Source organism: Prionailurus viverrinus, chromosome E3 (genome assembly GCF_022837055.1).
Source record: "Prionailurus viverrinus isolate Anna chromosome E3, UM_Priviv_1.0, whole genome shotgun sequence".
NCBI lineage: Eukaryota > Metazoa > Chordata > Mammalia > Carnivora > Felidae > Prionailurus > Prionailurus viverrinus.
The window spans coordinates 18,123,032-18,144,158 of record NC_062576.1 but is presented as its reverse complement, the minus strand read 5'-3'; the positions used below and the strand labels follow the sequence as shown (position 1 = coordinate 18,144,158).

At 53.1% G+C, this 21,127-nt stretch overlaps 3 protein-coding genes across 8 annotated transcripts; 1 reads left to right on the top strand and 2 right to left on the bottom strand.

Moving 5' to 3' along the window:
* Nucleotides 1-5,605: 5,605 nt before the first annotated feature.
* On the bottom strand, nt 5,606-8,510 carry CD2BP2 (CD2 cytoplasmic tail binding protein 2). Of its 4 annotated transcripts, none has more exons than XM_047838818.1 (7): nt 7,878-8,090; nt 7,488-7,591; nt 7,106-7,244; nt 6,737-6,894; nt 6,189-6,624; nt 5,994-6,100; nt 5,606-5,925 (listed from the first exon to the last, which is right to left on the bottom strand). In XM_047838818.1, exons 2-7 carry the CDS (start codon nt 7,563-7,565, stop codon nt 5,812-5,814), a joined length of 1,032 nt encoding a protein of 343 aa, XP_047694774.1. In that variant the 5' UTR covers nt 7,566-7,591; nt 7,878-8,090; the 3' UTR covers nt 5,606-5,811. The 4 variants fall into 4 exon arrangements, with proteins under 4 accessions (XP_047694774.1, XP_047694775.1, XP_047694773.1 ...); XM_047838819.1 differs by lacking the exon at nt 7,878-8,090 and adding an exon at nt 7,686-7,821; XM_047838817.1 differs by lacking the exon at nt 7,878-8,090 and adding an exon at nt 8,133-8,510 and having other exon boundaries at nt 5,659-5,925.
* LOC125154470 (sesquipedalian-1-like) lies at nt 8,476-10,045 on the top strand. Of its 3 annotated transcripts, none has more exons than XM_047838822.1 (2): nt 8,476-8,555; nt 9,219-10,045. In XM_047838822.1, exon 2 carries the CDS (start codon nt 9,243-9,245, stop codon nt 9,861-9,863), a length of 621 nt encoding a protein of 206 aa, XP_047694778.1. In that variant the 5' UTR covers nt 8,476-8,555; nt 9,219-9,242; the 3' UTR covers nt 9,864-10,045. The 3 variants fall into 3 exon arrangements, with proteins under 3 accessions (XP_047694778.1, XP_047694777.1, XP_047694779.1); XM_047838821.1 differs by lacking the exon at nt 8,476-8,555 and adding an exon at nt 8,832-8,911; XM_047838823.1 differs by lacking the exon at nt 8,476-8,555 and adding an exon at nt 8,890-9,014.
* TBC1D10B (TBC1 domain family member 10B) lies at nt 10,034-20,989 on the bottom strand. The gene is made up of 9 exons (XM_047838816.1): nt 19,705-20,989; nt 16,403-16,502; nt 16,000-16,107; nt 15,802-15,908; nt 12,744-12,858; nt 12,553-12,618; nt 12,144-12,333; nt 11,645-11,799; nt 10,034-11,557 (listed from the first exon to the last, which is right to left on the bottom strand). Exons 1-9 carry the CDS (start codon nt 20,631-20,633, stop codon nt 10,913-10,915), a joined length of 2,415 nt encoding a protein of 804 aa, XP_047694772.1. The 5' UTR covers nt 20,634-20,989; the 3' UTR covers nt 10,034-10,912.
* Nucleotides 20,990-21,127: the final 138 nt, after the last annotated feature.

Here is a 21,127-nt window from a genome sequence, read left to right as displayed (position 1 = left end):
TGACTGGCTAGCCATACACAAAAAAAGTGAAGTGTATACAAAAGTTAACACAAAGATATCATAGACCTAAATGTTAAAGCTGAAACTATAAGACTTCTAGAAGAATCAGAAAATGTTGGTGACTCTGAATTTGATGAAGATTTCTTAGATAGGACACAAAAAGGCACAAACTATAAGGGCAAAAAATCCAAAATTGAACTTCATCAAAATTTAAAATTTCCACTCTTCAAAAGATACTGATTAAAAAGAAGTTAAAAACAAGCCACAGACCAAGAGGAATATTTGCAAAAGATATATCTGACAAAAGACTTGTATCTGGGATATGTAACTGTCTGCTACAAACTCAATAATAATAAGACAACCCAATTTTATCATAGACAAAAAATAGGAACAGGGGCGCCTGGCTGGCTCAGTCAGTGGAGCATGTGACTCTTGATCTTGAGGTTGTGAGTTCGAGCCCCAGGTTGAATATAGAGATTACTTAAAAATAACATCTTAAAAAAAAATAGGAGCAGACATTTCACCAAATATTCTGGCTGGACTTCAGGATCACACACACCGGGTTCAAAGGCCAGCTTTACCACTTTCAGGCTGTGCAGCATGAGATAGATCACTTCACCTCTATGAGCCTCGCTTTTCTCATCAGCAAAATGGAGGACATTCGTAACCAAATAGTAGGTAGTCAGAAAGACTACACATAATATTCCTAACTTATTTAAATACTTAAGAAATGCCAGGGGCACCTGGGTGGCTCAGTCGGTTGAGCATCTGACTCTTCATTTCAACCGAGGTTGTGATCTCATGGCTGACGTTGGCGCGGGGCCTGCTTTGGGATTCTCTCTCTCCCTCTCTGTCTGCGCTCCCCCCCCCCACCAAATAAATAAATAAACATTAGAAATGAAAAGAAAAAGAAAAAGAAAAGAAATGCCAGATGCCCTTTCAAATACAGATAGGTTTAGTACCACGTTTTAAGCCTGGGAAAAGCCGACATTGTATTTAAGCAAGTTGAAGAGTTGAGACAGAGAAATGTGTCCAAAACAGGGTAGTGGAGCTGACGCCCCTGGAGCTGCGGGGCAGAGATCCGTAGCGTAGTCAGTGGAGACAGGAAAACGAGGGCAAGAACAATAGCATCAGAACAGGAAAACCAGAGGCTACCCAAGCAAGTCTCAGGCAGCGCCAGCATCTACAGTGGGTTGTACAGGCTTGTCACGTGTGGTGTCTCCACGGATAGGTGGGGTCTTATCTACAGGGCAAGCTGAGCCAGACAAGCTTCCTGGAGAACAGGGAGACTGGTGGGGACAGGGTGAGCAGACCCCACTTGGCCAGAGGGAGATGTGTGCTGGGATGGCCCCCCGGAGGGGGCAAAAGGAGGTCTGGTGGCCGCTTGAACCGACCACAGAACGGCATACCCTTGAACCCGGGGAATGGCCAGAAAGGACCAAGGGGCAAGCTTGGCCTCCAGGTGGAGTTCGGAAGAAACATCATCCACCCTTGGGCCTCGTGCAAAACATCCGCTTCCAAATCCGCCCTTGAAAGAAACTCCCCTTGGGTCTCAGTGTCAGGAAGAGCTGGGCATCTCCAGGGCTTCGACTTGGCCCTGGCTGGGAGCAGAATGGAAGGCAAGCCGCTCAGTCTCAGGCCTCCCCACTGCCTGGGAGCCTGGCATTAGTGGCCCTGCAAAGAGGCATCAAACCAGCCAGGTGGGTCTGGAAGGGGTGACAGGTGTGTCAAAGGCATTAAGGGACCCCCAAACTCCGTGGGCTTTGTGGAGCCTGACTCTTTGCCAATTTTAACTCCTTTTTGAAGTCCTCTCCATCCTTGTCTCCCCCAGGACCCCACCAGATGCCCAGGGGAAGGTGTGACAGCCTGAGCCTGGACTCGCCTTCTCCCACTCTTGCTAGTCTTCTGGAAAATGGCCTGCCACAGACAAAAGGCTCTGGTGTCCCAGATACAGGGATGACATCTGCAGCTTTGACCTTGAGCCCCCCTGTAAATTTGCCCATGGCCTCAGTAAAAATGACCCTACTGATCCTTCAGCCCTGCTCCCTGAGAGACTATTGGGTCTAGACACCGGTACACTGCCCATCCAGGTCACACCTCACCCCTTCTGGGACAGCAAGGACAAAGAGTCCCACCAGGAAAGACTTGGCTCATCCCATAGTCATTCATCAGCACTGAACTCCTGTCTCAGACCAACTGGTGGAGACAGGCCAGCAAAAACTGCTCTGGGTATGGGGCCAGACATCTGTGCTATTGGGCACAGTGGAAGAAACAATGACCAACCAGGGGGGTGGGGAGTGGATTATTAGGAAGCCTGTAGGAAAGGGAGGCCTAGGGGTGCCTGGGTGGCTCAGTTGGTCAAGTGTCCAACTTCGGCTCAGGTCATGATCTCGTGGTTCACAAGATCGAGCCCCACATCGGGCTCTGTGCTAACAGCTTAGAGCCTGGAGCCTGCTTTGGTTTCTGTGGCTCCCTCTTGCTCTCTGCCCCTCCCCTGCTTGTGTGTGTGTGTGTGTGTGTGTGTGTGTGTGCGCACTCTCTCTCTCTCAAAATAAGAAAATAAACATTAAAAAAAAAAAAAGGAGACCTAGAATGAAGTACAACAGATCTATTAATTGGTCTTTCCCAGATAGATAGAGAAGAGAAAGGCATCACTGGCCAGGCCTGGAGAAATCAAATTGCCCTGTTCTGGGATAAGGCTGGAGCCTGGAATCAGGGAAGAAAATGGAGAAGGAAAGCAAAGGCAGATGTGGAGCTGGAGGGGCTGCATCGAGCCAGGCCCCGGAAGACCTTCTCAGTCACCTTCAAGGTTTTGAACTTTATCTTGAGGGAAATGAAGCCATTATAAGTTTCCAGTAAAAGGTTAAGGACTTCACCTCCATGGTCTCCCTCCCCAAAACCATAACTCAAATCCAATCACGAGAAAAATCCCAGACCAAAAAAAAGCACCCAAATTTGAGGAATATTTTACAAAATACCTAACCAATTCTCCTCAAAACTGTCAAAAGTCAGCAAAAACAACTCTGGGGAATTGTCAGACCAGAGGTTAAGGAGACATGATCACTGAACGTGAAGGGGTGTCCCAGAAGATATTCTGGAACAGACAAGGGACAGAAGAGAAAAATTTGTAAAACTCAAAGAAAGTGTGAGGTTTAGTTAATGGTAATATACCATACCTTCATATGGTGGAATAGTCAACAATAAAAAAGATTACTATTGCATATTACATGGCTTAATCTCAAAAACTGGCTAAGTAGACACAGAAGACACAAAAGACCACAAATTGTAGGAGTCCGTTTGTACGAAATGGCCAGAATAGGCAACTCTACAGAGACAGGAAGTAGATTAGTGGTTACCAGGGACTGGAGGATGAGGAGGGTGGGGAGTAAGAGGGGCGGTTTCTTCTACAGTTGACAGAAATGTTCTAAAATTGTGGTGATGGCTGCACAACCCTGTGAATGTTCTAAAAAAAAAAAAACCTCCTGACCTGTGTACACTTCACATGGGTGCATTACATCTCAGTAAAGCTCTTGGTAAAAAATAGTAATTTTATGTACACACCTAACAGTTTTAGGAAAGGCAAAGGAGTGAAGTGCTGATAGGGGCTTGCAGCAGGGCCACAGCCAAAGGGAAGAGAACTCCAGTGATGCTCGTGGAAGGGGAGAGGCATTCAGCTAGGTGGGGTATGTGTTAGTTTCCTATCAGGGCTGTAACAAATAACCACAAACTTTGTGGCTTGAAATAACACAACTTTATTAGGATTCTGGAGGTCAGAAGTCCACAATGGTTTTCACTCGGTTCAAATCCTCAGTGGGGCTTTTTTTTTTTTTTTTTTTTTTTTTGGTAGCAGCTCAGGAAGGACTGTTCTCTTACCTTCTCCAGCTTCTACAGGCCACTGCATTCCTTGGCATATGGCCTGGTCTTACGTCTTCGAAGCCAGCAGCTGTGTTTGACCCTCCGCTCTTTTACTTTATAGGACCTTTGTGATGACATTGGGCCCACCCACCTCTATAATCCAGGATAGCACGGCCCCCTGCCCACCTCAGTCATTAATCACATCTGCAAAGTCTCTTTTGCCACGTAGGGTCCCATATTCAGATTTTGTTGAGGACATGGACATCGCCGGGGAACCATTATTCTGCCTACACAGCCTGACATCAGGAAGGTGATCACAGGAGGACACTGTGAGGGGTAGATGGGGTGACATCTGGATGTGTGGAGCCTGAGGTGCCAGTGGTACATCCAAGGGAACCACCCCCTTGGCTTTCATCTATTAACCCAACAGTAAACACCTCCCATGAGTCAGTCAGTCATTGGGGTTATAAAGGTGACCAGCTGTATTGCTTTTCACTTCTGAAATCCAGATGCACCTTTTAATCAAGGACATCTTACAAATGCAAGTGGCAGGGTTTTCTTAATGACACATAAACACTTCTTACAGCTGAAGGCATTTTGGAATCAGTGACCACTAAGTCTGGGCTGGCACCGGCATGGACCCAATTAATACAGAAGTTGGAGGCCTCACTAGAGCATCAAGTATCCCCAACCTGCCGTCTTTCCTACTTCCAAGCCTGGATCCTTCCACCTGGGGTCCTGGTGCTCAGCAATCCTGTTTCAGACCAGCAGAACCCTGGCCACACATGCTCAGCTCTGCCACCACAGCAGGACCTGGGAAGTGGCCTCTCCGGGTGTAACCTCAGTCCCGAGTCATGCCCAGTGGCTCTCCACCTGTCCACACGTTGGAAAACACCTGGGAGCTTTCAAAAAGCCCGACCCACTGAGCCACTATCTAGACTAATTCATTTAGAATTTGAGGAGTAATTTTACAGCTCCCCCGAGACTCCAATGGACAACCAAGGTAGAAGAGTGGAGGGTTCAACCTAGTTTGGTACAAGAAAGAGCCAGAAGGCAGCACTGGCGAGAGGTGGGAGGTGCTAGGTCCAGACAATACAATTATACCAGTCTCCCTCCCAACCACACCCCCCAGAATCTGAATTCCTGGAAGAGGACTAACCCAGTTATCTCAGCTCCTTCACCGCACTAGCCCACGCACACTGGGAGCTCAGGAAATGTAAACCTCAAGGACTTCAAGGGTGCAAAGAAAGGTCTGGGAAAAGAAGCCCACTGGGGCTGGGCCAGCTCTCTGATTTGCTGTGTGAGCTCCAGGGAGGCACTGGCCCTCTTTGTGCCAGTTCAGGGGTTGGCCCAGGTGGCCTTGAAGGGGCTTTCGAGTGCCAACACTGAGGATGCACTTCCCCTACGAAGCCTAATACAGTGGAGTCAGTGGATACCAGGCTTCCTACTCCCCCCAAACAGATGTCCCAACCCCCAAGGCCTAAAATCTCCACTTCTGGTGCTCTACCTTACACCGGCTACAAAGACAGAGACTCTGAGGTTCTGAAGGCCAAAGACCTAACAACTGCAAAATAGGAGTCCCCTCTGAGGATACCAGAGGACAGCATGTGAGTGAAAGGGATTTTTAGATGGTGAGGAAACTCCAGAGGCCACCTGACAGCCCTGGTTCTGCCCCCAGAGTGACAAAGGTGAAGTCGTTCAAATAACCAGAAACTCCCAAGAAGGAACTTCATGAGAAAACACTCATGAGGCGAGTCCAAAGGGGTCCTTGGCTTCTGGCCATCAGCACAGCCAAGGCCCTAATATGTAACCAAAGGCTTTTATTGGGAAAGGGAAATTGAAAAGTGGCCCCTCAAGTCCTCACTGCCTGAGGCAGCTGGGGCCTCCTCCAGAGAGTTCAGGAAAGAAGGGGCCACCAAACTGGGCCCTCAGCAGGCTCAGGTATAGAGGTCAAAGTCAATGCGTTTGGAGTTGTAGAACTGTCCACCAGGAGGGTCCAGCTTCCGGCAATAAACACCATCTGCGAAGTAGCCTTCGTTCACCCAGGTCTGCAGGAAAAGAGAGCAAGAGCTGGGAAAGGACTGGTATGGGCGGTGGGGGAGGAGAGAAGTGGCAGAAAGAAGTAGAAAGGGGCTTACCTGCATCTGGGTGCTGGTGAAGGGCCCATACAGCTCAGCATCCCCTGTGTTCTCCCACTTATATTCCCACATCACGTCCACCAGACCATCTCCTGGCAACTCTGCTTCTAAAACAACAGACAAGGCCATCTGGGCCTCAAGTTCCCTGGCCCCTGCCCCTGCCCCCAGCACTCCTCCTCTGCCCTCCAGTCTTACCTCCCTTCTGCGTAGGAGTTGGGGTCTCCAGCTCCCCCTCTGCCACTTCTTCAGCAAACATGTCCAGAGAGGGAGGGGGTGTGGGCTCAGGGGGTCCCTGGGTCCGGGACCCCAACCCCTTCAGCCGCATGGCTAATCGTTCCCTTGTCTCCTGATACACGCCAAGGTTGCCCCGGGCCACCATCTGGTCGGCCAACCCAGAGAGCCGATCCAAGCGCTGGGGGGAACTGGGCCGCCCACCCCCTTTGCTGCCCCCTTTGCCTCCTCCTCTGGCCCCCAGACGCCTCAGTGCGCCAGCTACGGTCTCTCTTGGCAACAGCAGCTCCAGAAGGCCCTCCAGAAGGGCTTGGGCACTCATTGGTGTCTGGCCCAGGCTGTCCTCTTCCTCTGAGTCAGACGGTGGGCGCTGATCAGGTGGCCGCTCCCTGATTTTCACCTGTGATGTGAAAACAGGGGTGGGGGTGGTTATCTCCTACAAACCGTGAGCAGGGCCCAAGCCCAGCACTGGCTGCCTCCAGGCCCCCACCATGTCAGCCCCTGGGCCACACCCAGTCAATGTTGTCTAGCCAGCTGTCTCGGATCTGAGCATCCCGGTTCAGGAAGTAGTTGCCATCAGCATCAAAGTGGCCTTCCTCCATCTCCTCCTGCAGGTTGAAGGGTGTGATCCGCACACCTCCCTCACTGGGGAGCGTGGCTGCTTCCTGACCTGCATGAAAGACACAGGCATCCCGTGCTGGGTGCACGCACGCGCACACGCACACACACATACACGCACACACACATACATACACACACACACACACACACACACACACACACACACACACGTGCACGCGCGCGTGCCCTTGCCACCCCCCCCCCATCCCCAAAAGCTCTATCTGTTCCTCCAGCAGAATCAATTCTTGGGTTTAGCTCACCTTCCACATCCTCCGAAGCCAAGATATCATATTTGCTGGACCCCTCCTCTTCATCATCATCCTCCTCATCACTGTCCAAAGAGTGTTTGCCTTTGAAGCGGCTCCCAGGACCCCCTGCCCCAGCCACAGGATCCACTGGCTGTGAGGAAGGGCCAGCAAGTTGAGAGACGCAGGTTACCGGCTATTCCTCAAAATACTCCAGGTAGATTTTTCTTCAAAACCTTCCCCAACTGGAAATTCTCCAAACCCATTTCCCAGAGAACATGGAAAAGCTAGCCCCCTCTCTGCTTTCTTTGCCCCCCGCCCCCTTCTTTCTCTTCTGGCTTCTAGTTCTTTCTCTCCCCTCACTCCTCCTAAGAATGTAGGAGTCTGGCCCCCTCACCTTCTTCTTGGGAACACTAATTTCATCCTCATCATCCTCCTCTCCCACACCTTGGAAGGTCACTTTCCTCTTTGGCATGACTGGACTGAGGAGCCTTCCCTGGGCTGAGCCGAGAGAAAGGATGCAGATTAAGGGAAGTGGGCGAGGCTACTCACCGCGGAAGAGCCCCAGCACAACAAATAATCACCCGGTACGCACTAGATCCAGCTCGGGAGGAGAGGGAGCACAGAATGAGGGGCCGAAAGGGAAGCCGGCCGCCAGGAGGCCCCCCCGGACTTGGTTCGGCATCCAAAAGAGTTGCTGGAGCGGGGGCGGAGGGGCGGTGGCGCAGAGGGGCTCCCCACGGGCAACCCCCACCCTTGACGAAAAAAGGCAGGCTCCCCCACATACCCTAGCCCCGCAGTCCTGGGTGCGACGGGGATCCGCGGGCTGACACCCTCTCCTCCACCCCCAGCTCCCTCAGAGCCCGCGGGGCCTGGACGGACCCAGGACCTGGCGTCCTGGCCACCCCCTCCGCCCCGCGCTGAACACCCCAGCTCCGCGGGGTGACCCCCAACTGTCCCGGGCTAAGTGTACAAGCCTAAGTGTACAAAGAGAGGCGGCAGAGCCGCGGGGATTCGAGCAGCCCCACCGGCTCGCGCTCACCTCAGGATCCACGGGAGGCCGTGGGGGAAGAAAAAGAGAGACTTTCACTAGGGCTACATCCGGGGCGCCGGGCGCCATCACCCGGAAGAGAACTGCGGCAGGCTCCAGAGAAGGCCGGAAGTGGCTTCACTCCGATTAGATGACTAACTGGAAAAGCGGGCGGAAGTACGCCGAGAGCGGGGAAGACAACCCCGCCCTCCCCAGGGTGACGGGAGCAGTTTGGGGGCGACAACAGCGAGAACAGGCCACAAATGAACGCCTAGACCCTGATCAGACGATAGGGATGGCCGGATGCGGTTTAGATTCCCTCCTACAGCAGTTAGAGACTCTGAGGAGAAAGTGAAGCACACTACTTAAAGGGGCGCCCAGCATCATGGAGGGGCGAAGTGGGACAGTGGGTTTCGGCCCGGTTCCCTTTACAGAGTTGAGTCACCTTTCCCCAGGGTTGGCCAAGGGCTTTGTGCCCCTCACCGTCTCCATAGGAATCCTGCTTTCCCAGTCAGCGTCCAGTTCTGTCCTCTCCTAGTCCAAGGTGCGGCCTTGCTCTTCTCCCTGAGGAGAGACCGAGTTCCCACGATGGCCCGCCTGGAGCCCCCAGCTGGCTTTGGGGGCACTTTCCGAACCCAGCTCTCTTTAGGACCCAGGGGAAGTCATTTACCCCACGCCTGTCCCCTGGTTGAGTTCCTGGTTTCAGAGGTGGGAAGAGCCATCACCGTACAGGTGACAGTGGTTCCTGTGTCCAGAATCCAGGCTAGAAGCCTCTTGTGCCCCGATCTCAGGTAGGCCTGGAAAGAGGCAACAATGCCTCTCTCTCAGACCACAGCCTCAGGATAAAGCCCCACTGCTGGCAAGTAGGGCCCCAGCGGCCCCAGCCCAGAATCTGTAAGCTGGCCCAAGGGGGAGAGCTAAAGGGGGGGGTGGGTATGGGTCCCTGTGCTGTGGGGACAAGACCTCTAGCTCTTTAGGACAGTCCTGAATCCCACTAGACTAAGGCTATGCCCAGGAAGAACCTACTGGAGCCCCAGGAGGGCAGCATGGGGTACCCATGATAATAAGGAGACCACCCCTCCTCTCTCCTGCCCCCAGAGTTAACTCCCAGATTGAACTACCATGAAACTACACCGAAAGTCCGTGCTCAGTTTCTTCCACGGATACAGAACACAGGCTCCAGACCGGGAGGGCATCTTGCTAAAGAAGGGAGCCCGAAATATCAGCTATCAACGCCGCTGGTTTGTCCTCCGGGGAAACCTCCTCTTCTACCTGGAGCACCAGGCAGACCGCACACCCCTGGGCCTCATCCTCTTAGAAAACTGCCAGGTGGAGCCACGCCTCGGGGCCACAGAACCCTATGCCTTTACCATCTTGACCCCCGGGGTTGAGGGCACAGAAGGTGGGCGGACCTACAAGCTGGCAGCAGAAAACCAGGGAGAGCTGGCAGCGTGGCTGTGGGCACTGGCTGGGGTGAGCTGGAGGCGGCTGGTGGCGCTACTACCCCCACTGGAGGCCCAGTACCGGGAGCTGTGCCAGGCAGCTGGCCAAGAACCCAGCTCACCCCCAGAGGCCTGTGGCTTCCTAGCCACCCTCAGTCCCCCCTCCAGCTTCCAGGAGTTGCACGAGCACTTTGGGAAAGAGATCCGGGTGCTGCAGGTGGTGCGTAGAGGACTCCAGTCCAGTGACAACAGAGGCAGCAGATCCCAGGCAAAGGGGGAGCAGGAGCTCAACAGTTGTTGATGAGTGACTGAAAGATGGACCAAAGGCCAAAAGGTCCCTCCCTGCCAAGACCAGCTGAGTGCTTCAGCAGACACCCAGATCCTGGCCTGCTCCATTGTTTCCTCCCCACCCCCACCCCACCTAGTTCTTATTCTAACTCCCTTTATCAAATAACAAGGCAGGAGACAGGCCCAGGTACAACAGCAGGTTCTTTTCTGATTCCTCGAAGCGCCGCACAGGGTGGGAGCAGAGACAAGAGAATGTAAACATTGGGTTCCACCCCCTGGAGCTCAGGGGAAGACCCCTTACCCAGATAGGGGCTGGAGGGGAAACAAGGTGGAAGGCAGGGGCCCTGGTAAGACAAAGCAGGAGAGGCCTGAGAACACAGAGGAGGGTGGGTGAAAGAGAACAAGGAGAATGGTAGGTGGGGAAAGGGGGGACATTTCCTGTGCCAGTGCATGTCCCCTTAAATAAACGAGTGCAAGAACATTATGGAAGGAGAACCAAAGGATAGAAGACAGAGCAAGCACCCCCACCCTGGGCCGACCAGCTGCTCTGTACATAATTACAACAGAGATGTCCAGAAGTAGAGCAAGGAGAGCCGTGGCCCCCAGCCAGGAAGTGGGGGAGACCAGCAGGGCTGAAGAAGGGAAAAAGGAACCCAGCTCCACTCATGGATAAGGGGAGCAACTGGAGTGTAAGAATCTGAAAACTGCTGATTCCCATTGCCAAGTCACCCCTGAGGTGACAAAAGGCCAATCAGGACTGCACCTGGGAAAGAACCCCAAAGGAAATCGGGGCAGGAGTGCCAGAGACCCCAGCAGGACCTAACTGGAGGTGAGGGGGCTCCAGACTTGTTCACACCTGCCCCGAGGAAAGGCAGCTGCCCCATGCACGGTCACTGTCCCAGCTGTGTAGGGATCAGCAGCTGGCAAGGAGATGGGAAATCAAACCACTTTCCCCAGAAGGACAGTCTGCCCAGGAAGCTCGGGGCAGCACCCCAGGCCAGGCCTGCTCCTGACTGAGGGGAAAACAAGGGAGGCCATGCAGTCCAGCCCCGGGGACAGAGGTCAGAAGTAAGCATCCTGCCGGGCCTCAGATGCGGAGGACCTGTCCCCACCATCCTGGGGGCCTGGGGGTCCATCTGCCTTTCGACGCAGTGAGAGCTTCCTGCCTTGGGCCTTCTTTTCCTGCTTCTGCCGTTCCTTCTCCTGCTTCTGTTGCTCCTTCTCCTGCTCTTTTTCCCATTTCTGCCGCTCCTTCTCCTGCTTCTCCCGTTCTTTCTCCTGTTTCTGCCGCTCCTTCTCACGTTCCTTTTCCTGTTTCTGCCGCTCCTTCTCCTGCCTCCGAGTCTCCTTGGTGGGACCCAGTGGGGTGCTGTTGCCGGTAGGCGAAGGAAGGGATGGATGCAGTCCCTCAGCGGTGACCACAGGTCCTGGGGCAGGCCCAGCACTGGCCCTGCGGACAGGAGGGGGTGGGGAGGGGGCCCCTCCAGCTGCCCGGGAGCCTCGGCTCTTGAGGCCAGGGAGGCTAAGAAGGCTGGAGGAGGGGCCCAGGGGTGGCTGCTGCCGCCGACGCTCCTCATGGATGGCCCGGGAGCCATGTAGTCGCCGAGAGGGCCGATACTGCAGCTCCCCCCGGGTTTCTCGCCACTTCTTGAGCTGGGCTGTGTTCTCTCGCTCAATCAGTGCTTCTGTCACTGGGAGGTTGGTCACCTAGACGGAGAAGAAACGGGTACCGGAGTGAAGGTGAGGATGGGGATGGGCTGAAGCAGGTGTGGGTGTGCTAAGGCCACGGCCTACCTCGTGCACCAGGAAGTCCTCCTGCATGCACTGCTGGGGCAGGTTGCGCAGCTGCTCCATGGTCTCATACATGCCTTGGCAGGAGCGCAGCTTCTCCACTGAGCCCAACGTGTGACGCAGCAGCACCAGGGCCACGCGGAAGATGATCTTGACGCCTGCAAGGTCAGAAAGAAGAGAGCGCGGGCGATCAGGGCTGGGACCTCAGTGTGTCCCAGTCAGAAGGGACTCAACAGGCCCCATCCCTGTCTACTGCCAACCGTACAGATGAGGAAACTGAGGTCCCACGAAGGGAAATGAGCTGCCATGGGTTTCGAGTTCCTGAGAGGAACAGTAGGTTCTGGACTGATAGCAGAGCCAAGACTAGGCCCCAGTTTCTCCAGCCCCCAGACTGCTTACAGGGAAGCCTAGGTCCCAGAGGTAACTTCGGGCAGCAGGCCACTCTCTGGCAGCCACCATGGAAACCCCGGCCCCCTCATGGCCTGAACGGCTACAGAAGTACCTTCACAGAAGAACATATCCCAGACACGCAGCACTGAAGCCCAGGGCAGGGTGCGGGCAAAGATGCACATGAACCATTCTGTCATGTAGAGCACGGGGTCAATGCGTTGCCGCCGCAGGTGTCGGTGTGCCAGCGGGGAGGCCCGGCGCAACAGCGCAAAAAAGATTTCTCCGTCCAGCTGAATGGCCTCCTGGAAGTGGGATGAGCCATGAGAAGAGGCCTACTGTGGCTCCCGTGGGGTAGGACTGTCCCTAGTGGGGGATCCTCACCTCAGTGGGAGAGGCCCAGAGCAGAGGGACAAAAGGACAAAAGCGGGGGGGGGGGGAGAGGGAGGAGGCAGGACAAGGACCTCCCTGCAGCCTCAGGAGAAAGTCATAACCTTGGGTGCACCCAGCCCCCAGACACTCACCAGCCCTGCACTGTAGTAACCGGGGAGGTACTTGTCACAGATCTGCACCAGGCACCAAAAAGCTTGCTGAGAAGAGCGAGAACAAGGAAGGAGGGAGGGGCCTGAGAAACAGGGAGCAGAGAGCTCCCCCATCACCACTGTAGGCCAAGGTCCTCCCAGTCCCTCCCCAACCAGGACCAGCGTATGCTGACCTCAGCAGGCATGTGCATGAGCAGCACGGCGGCCACTGGGGCCTGGGCCTGGCAGTAGCCCTCATCGGGCCGGTAGATAGTGTAAGCCTTCAGGATTCGATACAGGTCCTGTTGCCTGTGGGTATTGGGAAAGACCATGAGGGCAATCACAGGAGTTGGGGGCTCTCTGCCCCAAACTAAGCCTGCCCCCCACAACCAGCCCCAGCCCAGACCCCTCCTAGATCCAGTTCCAGATTAACCTCAGAGGTTCACCACCACGCACCTCCACCGACCTTCCTAGCACTGCTATCAAGGTTAAGCCAATGACCGAGACCATCATCAAAGCATTCCGGGCTCCAGCTTTCCACCCTTGCCTCCACATCCTATGTGCTCCCTACCCGTTCCCCAGCACAGGATGTGCTCTCTCTCCATCCTTCATCTGCCACCACCCCATAGACCTTCAAGGTCACCTTCTTCAGAAAGCTACCACTGTCCACAGCATCAGACCTCCCGTAGCACTGTCTGAATTCTTTGATCACCCCAGAGCAGGGCCTGCCCTATCTGCCTCAGTGGATTTCATCAGTTCTCTGCCAGCATGTCCATTGGGCCCTGGTTCTTGGTGAAGGCTTGAGAAGCCAGCTGTGCCTCAGACCTTTCTCATGTCTCTGTATCCCAAAGAATAAAATCTCTGCCCTAGACCTGTCCTCTTGAGGGTGCCCATCGCTGTGTCTGAGAATTCCATTCACTTAGCCCCACGTTGGAAAAGAGAGCCCTACATCACTCCCCGTGGCTAATCAAGTCTTATCAACACTACATGTTGAGTTTCATTCATGCCTGTTCCTTCTCTCTACCTCCACAGCCATTCCGTAGCTCAGACTTTCATTTCTTACCCAGAAAAAAGTAAAAAGTAATAACCTCTTACATCCCCAAATTCAGTCATTGAAGTGTGATCTTATGTTTTACCTGCATACCTCCCCAGTACTATTTACTTTATATTTTTTCTCCACTTAGCAATAGCATCCGTGAAGTGACAGGTTTGATGTACTAGTTATTTTACCTAATACCTATTAAACATGTAACTCCCACAAGCTCCCATGCTATTTTTACCCACCCACCTGCATCTGTGTCCCTGCTTTCTCCCTGTTGCTGTGGGTGAACTGTCTGTGGTCCTGGCCAAACACAGCTTTTCCACTTGGGTACTGCATCCCATCCCCTCTCACCTACACAGTCCATCACTCCAGCAAGCCTTCCACCTCTCCTGCATCATCAGTTTTTCTCTCCCTACTAGATCATTCCCAGTGGCATACCAGTATCTGTTATTTCCTCTATGTTACAAAAAAAGTCTCTTGACTACCCCCCTTCCCCTCCAAACATTACATCATTTCTCTCTTTACCTAGTCAGCAAAACCTCAGAATACAGACTTGCTGTCTTTAATCTCTTTCCTCCCATTCTCCAGTCAGGCTCTACACTACTGCCCTGTGCAAACTGCCTTTATCAAGGTCACTAATGACCTCTACTGTGCTGAGTCCAGAGGTCAATTTGCAGACTTTACTTTACTTGACCCATCAGCAGCATTCCATACAACTGGTCCCAAAACCCCTCTTCGATTTGCTTCCAGAAATCACACTGCCCTGGTTCTCCTTCTACCTCTCTAGTTTCTCCTTCCTGTGCTGGTTCGTTCTTATCTTCCCATTCTTGAAATGTTAGAGCTGCAGGGCTCAATCTCTGAGTTTCCTTTTGTATCTACACTTGCTGCCTTGATGAGCTCGTCCAATCCCACAGGTGAAATTTAGTCCCATCTAGAGGCCAATAACTCTCAATCTCCAGCTTACCTCCAGTTTAAACTTCTCCCCAAATTCCAGACTTATACAGGTCGTACATCCAACTTTCTTGACATCTCCATCTGGATGTCCAATTAGCATTTCAAACTTCACATTCCTAAACTGAGCTCTTAACATACCCCTCTAACCTCCTTTTCTCATCCACACCAATATATGAACAACTCCATTTGTCTAGTTTCTCAGGCCCAAAACCTTCAGAGTCGGCCTTAATTCCAATCTCTCTCTCTGTCTCTGTCTCTCTCTCATACAGTCCACATCTAATCTATTGGCAAATCCTTTTGGCTCTACTTTCAAAATATAGACAGAACCCAACCACTTTTCCCCATAGTTCCACGGCTACCATTCTGATATATCTATCATACTCTCTCTCCTGGATTATGGAAATAGTCTTCTAACAAGTCTCTCTGCTTCCGTCCTTGTCTCCTTATACTATTCTCAGCACAGCAGCCAGAATGATCCTTTTAAGACACAAGTCAGATCATTATAACCACATCTCCATTCACATTCTCTATTCCCCTTTCTTGCTTTAAACTCCTCTTTAATACTTACCACCCTTTCACATACAACATACTTTCCTTCTTTGTCTTATTTACTTATTGTCTATCCTCACTAAAATGTAATAAGCCCCATAAGGGCAGGAGTTTTTGTCTTGTTAACTGCTATCATCTGTGACTAGACCAGTTCCTGGCAGATAGCAGGTGTTCAGTTAAATATTTGCTGAAAAGATGGACCAACTGATGAAAAATGTGCATCTGAGAGTCACCTAATACCATCTTGCATATTACTAAGGAGTGATATATATACATCTTGGGGAAGTCTAGCATATAGAACAAAAGTACAAGTGCCTCAGAACAATTTTTAAGGCCCTCTGGTGATCTGACCCGAAACTGCTTTTCCAGCCTCAGCTCCACTCAACCCCACATCCCAGAGACAGCTTATATAAACCCCCAGCCAGGAAAAACCTGCCCCTGGCTCTGCTCCCATCTAACCTTCAAAACCCAACTCAAATGCAACCTCTTCAATAAGTCCTTGTTGTGCCTCTCCATCTCCCCTCCAACAACCCCCCAGCCCCGAGTCAGAATCTCCTTCCCAGGACAGTTCCCTCAATATGGCTTGACACTCAATACATTAAGGACCACTTTCCTAGAAGCCCTGGAGGGCAAGAACAGCTTTCAACCCAGCCCTGTATCCACCTGGAGCCTTCTACAGACTGACCCACGTGATCAGGCCATCTTACCCATGCCCTCCTCGAGCGGCAAACATCTCATGGAAAGGGAACTGGCGGTGCAGGTCCTTCTCGATCACATCCAGCCACTTGGGGTCCCCAGGAGCCCGTTCTAGCTCCTGCAGTGGGATATCAGGGATTATCTCAGGATCTAGGGGGACTGATGATACCCTTCACACAGTATCACATGTCCCCATACCCTGGACACACCTCAAACTTGCCAGGGTTCTGCTCCAGGAGTTCCTTGCTATTGGACAGGTACTGCCAGGCCTTGGCTCTGAGGGAGGAGGGGATCCCCTTCCGGCAGCGCAGCTTCACCTAAGGCAGAGTGGCAGGCAGGGTGACAGCTTCAGGGGCTGGCATAGCCTCCAGGCTTTCCCCAGCAGTCCTCAGGCTTCCTGGGACAGCCCTCCCACATCTCATTGGCTTGACTCCACTGGACCTGGCCTGGCCTTCTATGTTTAAAACTACTCCTCCCCCCAGGCCCAAGAACCACCCATCCCCAATGTGGTCTAGAGAACAAATACTATCATGGCTTCCCTGGAGTATATGAGCTCTCCCTAACCCCCTCCCAACTTGTCCATTGCCCTGCCCACCAGTCAGCCTTCCAAACCTTCTGGAAACGCCGTGACAGCCACTTATCCCAGTTACTGAACATCTCCAGCCATTTGAGTTCCCGCTGCCGAGCCACATCTACAGGAATGGAGCTCTCTCTGCAGGATGAAGAAAGCATGGAAAGGGTCAATAGCAGTGGTATAAAACATGGATTGCTGGCGGAACTGAAGCAAGCCACCCACCTCCCCAGGCTCAAATGAGAGACTGGATGTAAAAGCATTTTGTGAGCTACCAAATATCAGGGTATCTGGCCACTTAGCCATCGAAGGGCCTAGTTCACCACACTGAAAGGACTTCTTCCCTTGGAAGGAATCTCTGTACAGAGATGGTGTTCTCATGTTAGATCTCTGTACATGTTGGGTGTGTTCAAATCCTGCTTATGGCACATACAAGTTTGGGGAGAGGGTACAGAATATTTAAAAGCCACAGTTTGCATTAGACCTGGGTCCAAGTTCTAGCTTTACCACTTACTCATTGTGTGACCTTGGGCAAGTCATAGAATTCCTCTAAGCCTCGATTTCCTCATTTGTAAGGTGGAGAAAAAAATAGGATCTACCTGAGAGGTTATATAATAGCAAGTGCTATTTATCCACTGTTATCCATAAAACAGAATACAGAACAAATATAAATATACTTCTCTGCCTCCTTAGAAGCAACTGAGTTTCCTCCTATCAGACTCTTGAGATCCCCTGGGCCACCTGCAATTCCCTCTACCTCCTTCCTGAAGTCACCCGAGATTCTCAAGCAAATGAAGCTTTCCTTGCACTGTTTGCCCATTGTTCTGTCACGGCTTCACACTCAAGATACCCCAGGAGTCTTGAAACAGTTACTTGTAGGAGCCAGTACCAGGAAATGAGTGGAATGGAAGAAAGCGCTTGAATTTCCAGACCAACCTGAGCTCAAATCCCAGTTCTGTCCATTAGAAATTGGGAAATCTTGGCAAGTGATAACCTGAATCTCTTCCTCATCTGTCAAAAAGGGATGCCACCATCTACATCACAAAGGTATGAGAGAACTACTGAGAAACTGTATATAAAGGACTGGCAAATGGATGGGCTCATTAACTATTAGTTTCTTTTGTCTTAGAACCACTTAATCATTGCTCATTAATATTTTTAAAATATTTATTATGTATTTTTGAGAGAGAGAGACAGAGCGTGAGCAGGGAAGGGGCAGAGAGAGAGAGGGAGACACAGAATCTGAAGCAGGCTCCAGGCTCCAAGCTTTCAGAGAGAGCCTGACACAGGGCTCAAACTCACGAACCTCAAGATCATGACCTGAGCCAAAGTCAGACGCTTAACCAACTGAGCTACCCAGGCGCCCATCATTGCTCATTAATTTCTATCATAAGTTGGTTCCAAACCCTACTAAGGATCAGGAAGAATTAGGTAATATCTTTCCTGCCCTCAAGAAGGTCACAAGCTTGCAGGGGAGATAACTGCAATGTGGTGTGGGAAATGCAATAACAAAAATGCACAGGAGAGGCACTGACTGGAGTAGGGGCAGTGGATATCAGGAAAGGCTTCCTAGAGGAGGAGACATCTTCATTATAAGCTGGGAGGGACTGAATAGAACATACCAAGACAAGAAGGAGGAGAAAGGCATTCCTGGCAGGTGGAACAGCCTGAGTATGAAGGGGAAGAGACTACAATCAGTTCAACAGGACCACAGTATTAAGTGCATGGTGAGAAGTGGTGGGAGAGAAGACCAGAAAGACTGGCAAAGGCAGAAAATAAGGAGTCCATCTGCAGAATAAAGCACATGGGACTTTATCCTGTGGCCAGGGGAGAGCTACCATAAGTTTTTAAGGTAACATGTGCCCCAGTCAGCCTGGCCTCAGAAGTATGTTCTTCCAGCATGGAAGATAGATTCTAGAGGGACAAAATTACAAAGCAGAGAAACATAATCGAGCAACGTGCCTGGCACACAAGAGGGGCTCACTGAAATCCAATTCAATCCAAGTTCCTTAGGGCAGCAGAGTATTGAGGAGAAAGCCACTGGTCACACAGATCCAGGTGTGAGTGGGGCAATTCACTCAACTGCTCTAATCCTGTTTCTTCACCTATACATTGGGTACAACAGTGCATCCCTCCAGCATGGGAAAACACCAAGGTCAAACTTCAGTTGCCTTCCTAGGACCATGAATGTTGGTGCTCAATCAAAGGTTTTCTGTTTTTTGTTGGATTATAAAACACCTAGAATACCTTCCCACAGTGTTTTCCCCAACTCCAGGCAGGTGCCCCCCACCCCAACACACATAACACGATTAGACTAAATCCTACTCATTCTTCAGGATTTGGAACAGACTCAGTTGAATTCTGAGTGGGCAAAAGGTCCCTTCCCTAGTACTCACAAAATCCTGTGAAGATCTCTAGGCTAAACCTAAAATACATTGACATCAATTGTTTAAGTATTTGTTTCTCCCTTTTGACAATGAGTGCCTTGAAACAACTATTTTATCCCTAGTACCTAGCACAGGGCCTGGCACCTGGGTGCTCAGGTGATGCTGTAGGTTGAACTGACCAGCAGGTTAAAGCGGTACATGAACAATGGGCAGGATCCTTCCCAGAGAGAGGGAAGGAAGAAGTCAGAGGCAATCACACCCCCACATCAGGAGTGACTCAGGCCCCTGGAGGGAACTAGGAAAGAGTAAGCCCGGCTGGGGAGATGAGGAAATGGGGAAGAGGCCTCCCCCAACCCCTTCCTTCAGTAAAAACACAAGATTGCCCTTCTCTGTTTCGCAGAGGAGCCTTACCCTCACGGTCTCCCCTCTACCGACCAGGCCTCCCCCAGCTCATCATCCCATCAGACCTAGGGCTATGGGGGAGGGAAGATGACTGCATCCCTCCCAGACTCCTTCCCTTTCAGGGACCAAATATCTCTACCAGAATCCCTGCCCAGCCAACCCTCCAGAATATCTGACCCACAGCTGGAGTTTTTCACATCAAGGAAGCTGGGACGACCTTAAATATCACCTCATTCAACCTTTCACTATATAGAGATGGAAGCTGAGACACAGAAATAGGGAAAACACTAGCTCAAGGGCACACAACACACTAAAAGCAAAGCTCAAACCCAGAACTCCTGACACCTGGCCTGAAACTCTAACATGCAAGTGCCACCAAAACCTCAGGATGCTCTGGGCATGACAGGGATCACCAAGTAGCTCACTCCTGCTGGAGCCACTCCCCTGAAGTCCTGGAGGAGGCTGAGCTGCCAGGATCTGGGCAAGGTGTATCATTTCCTCCTCCCCAACCTCTGCTTCCCTGAAGCCCCACGGGGTGCCCACTGGGTACTCACAGACTGCCCGAATACTGGCTGCCCCCAAGGAAGCCATACTTGTCCGTCTTGCGAAGGGCCAGCCCATTTATCTCCGAGTCTGAGCCCATGGAGCTCACATCATCTGCCAAGGACTCCAAGGTCCCAGACATGAGGCTTACAGAGTCCAAGTAGCTCAGAGTGTCCGGGGCCTGCCCTCGAGGCCCAGAGATGCCAGGTCCCAGGCTGGACGTGGAGCCTAGGTCCTGAGAGTTTTCAGCAGGCTCCGGAGCTGGGGTGACCGTCACGACAGTCACCAGAGCCTCACAAGTTCCTGAAGGGCCTGTGCCAGACCCTGAGGGGTCCTCTGGAGCCTGTGCAGTTGATGCTGATGTTGCTGCTGCAGCTTCATGTCCACTTGTCACCTGTCCTGCTGTCACTGCTGCAACCCGCGCGGTCACTCCTGAGGCAGCTGTGGTTCCCGGCTTGGGGGCAAGCGGGGGTTTGGCGGTCAGAACCCCAGGAACTGTTCTGGAAGGGGTCCTGGTGGGGGTACCTGGTCCAGGGGCGGGTGAGGTTCTAGCCTCCTCCGTCTTCGGAGAATCTGTCCCCGGGCCCAAAGCCATGGACATCTCGGCTCCTGCCACTGCCGCGGGCACCAGGGGGTCTGGGTCAGCGGAGACTTGCGCCCTCGGGGCTTCGGATGAGGCCTCCAGAGTCAGCACCACCACTGTGCTGCCTGTGACGGTCGAGGCCGGGGCCGAGGTCTGGGTGGGCCCCGGGACCCAGGCGGGCTTCGCCTCCCCGGGGGCCACCAGGGTGACGGGGGCCGAAGTGGCCGTGGTCACTGGCGGCCCCGGAGCCACCACCACGACAGGCCCGGCCCGGGACCCGCGGGGCGGCGGCGAGGGGGCCGCGGGGGCGCCATGACGGCGCGGCGGGGCCACCAGGGGCGCCGGGCCCGTCTCCATGGCCGCGGGCCACCCCTCACATCACCCCGCCGGGGCGGACGCAGAAGGCGCCGCCCCTCAGGCCGCTCCGCGCCGCCCGCCAAGGAAGAGGAGAAGGCGAAGGGCGCGGCCCGGCGCGCGTCGCAGATGAGGGCGGCGCGCGGGCCGCCGCCGGGCGCGCGGAGGCGTGGCAAGGGTCCTGGGGCGCCAGGCGCCGGGGTCTCGCTCGCGCCCTCTCACCCCTGGCGCTCTCTCGCCGCCGCCCCCTCCCTCCTGCTCCCGGCGAGCGGCCGACCTCGCGCCTGCGCACACGCCTCAGTGCCGGCTAAGCGGCCAGCATTTCGGCGTTTCACGCCTGCGCGCGGGCAGTGCCGTCGCGCTCCTTTTTTCTCCCTCCTCGTCAGAGTGTTTGGGCGAATAATAGGAGAGAAGGAACTGGGTTTCTGCCAATCGTTGGAAGGGTGGGTGGGGCTGGAGGTGGGAAGGGGCTGGGTAATTTGGGAAGAGGAAATGGA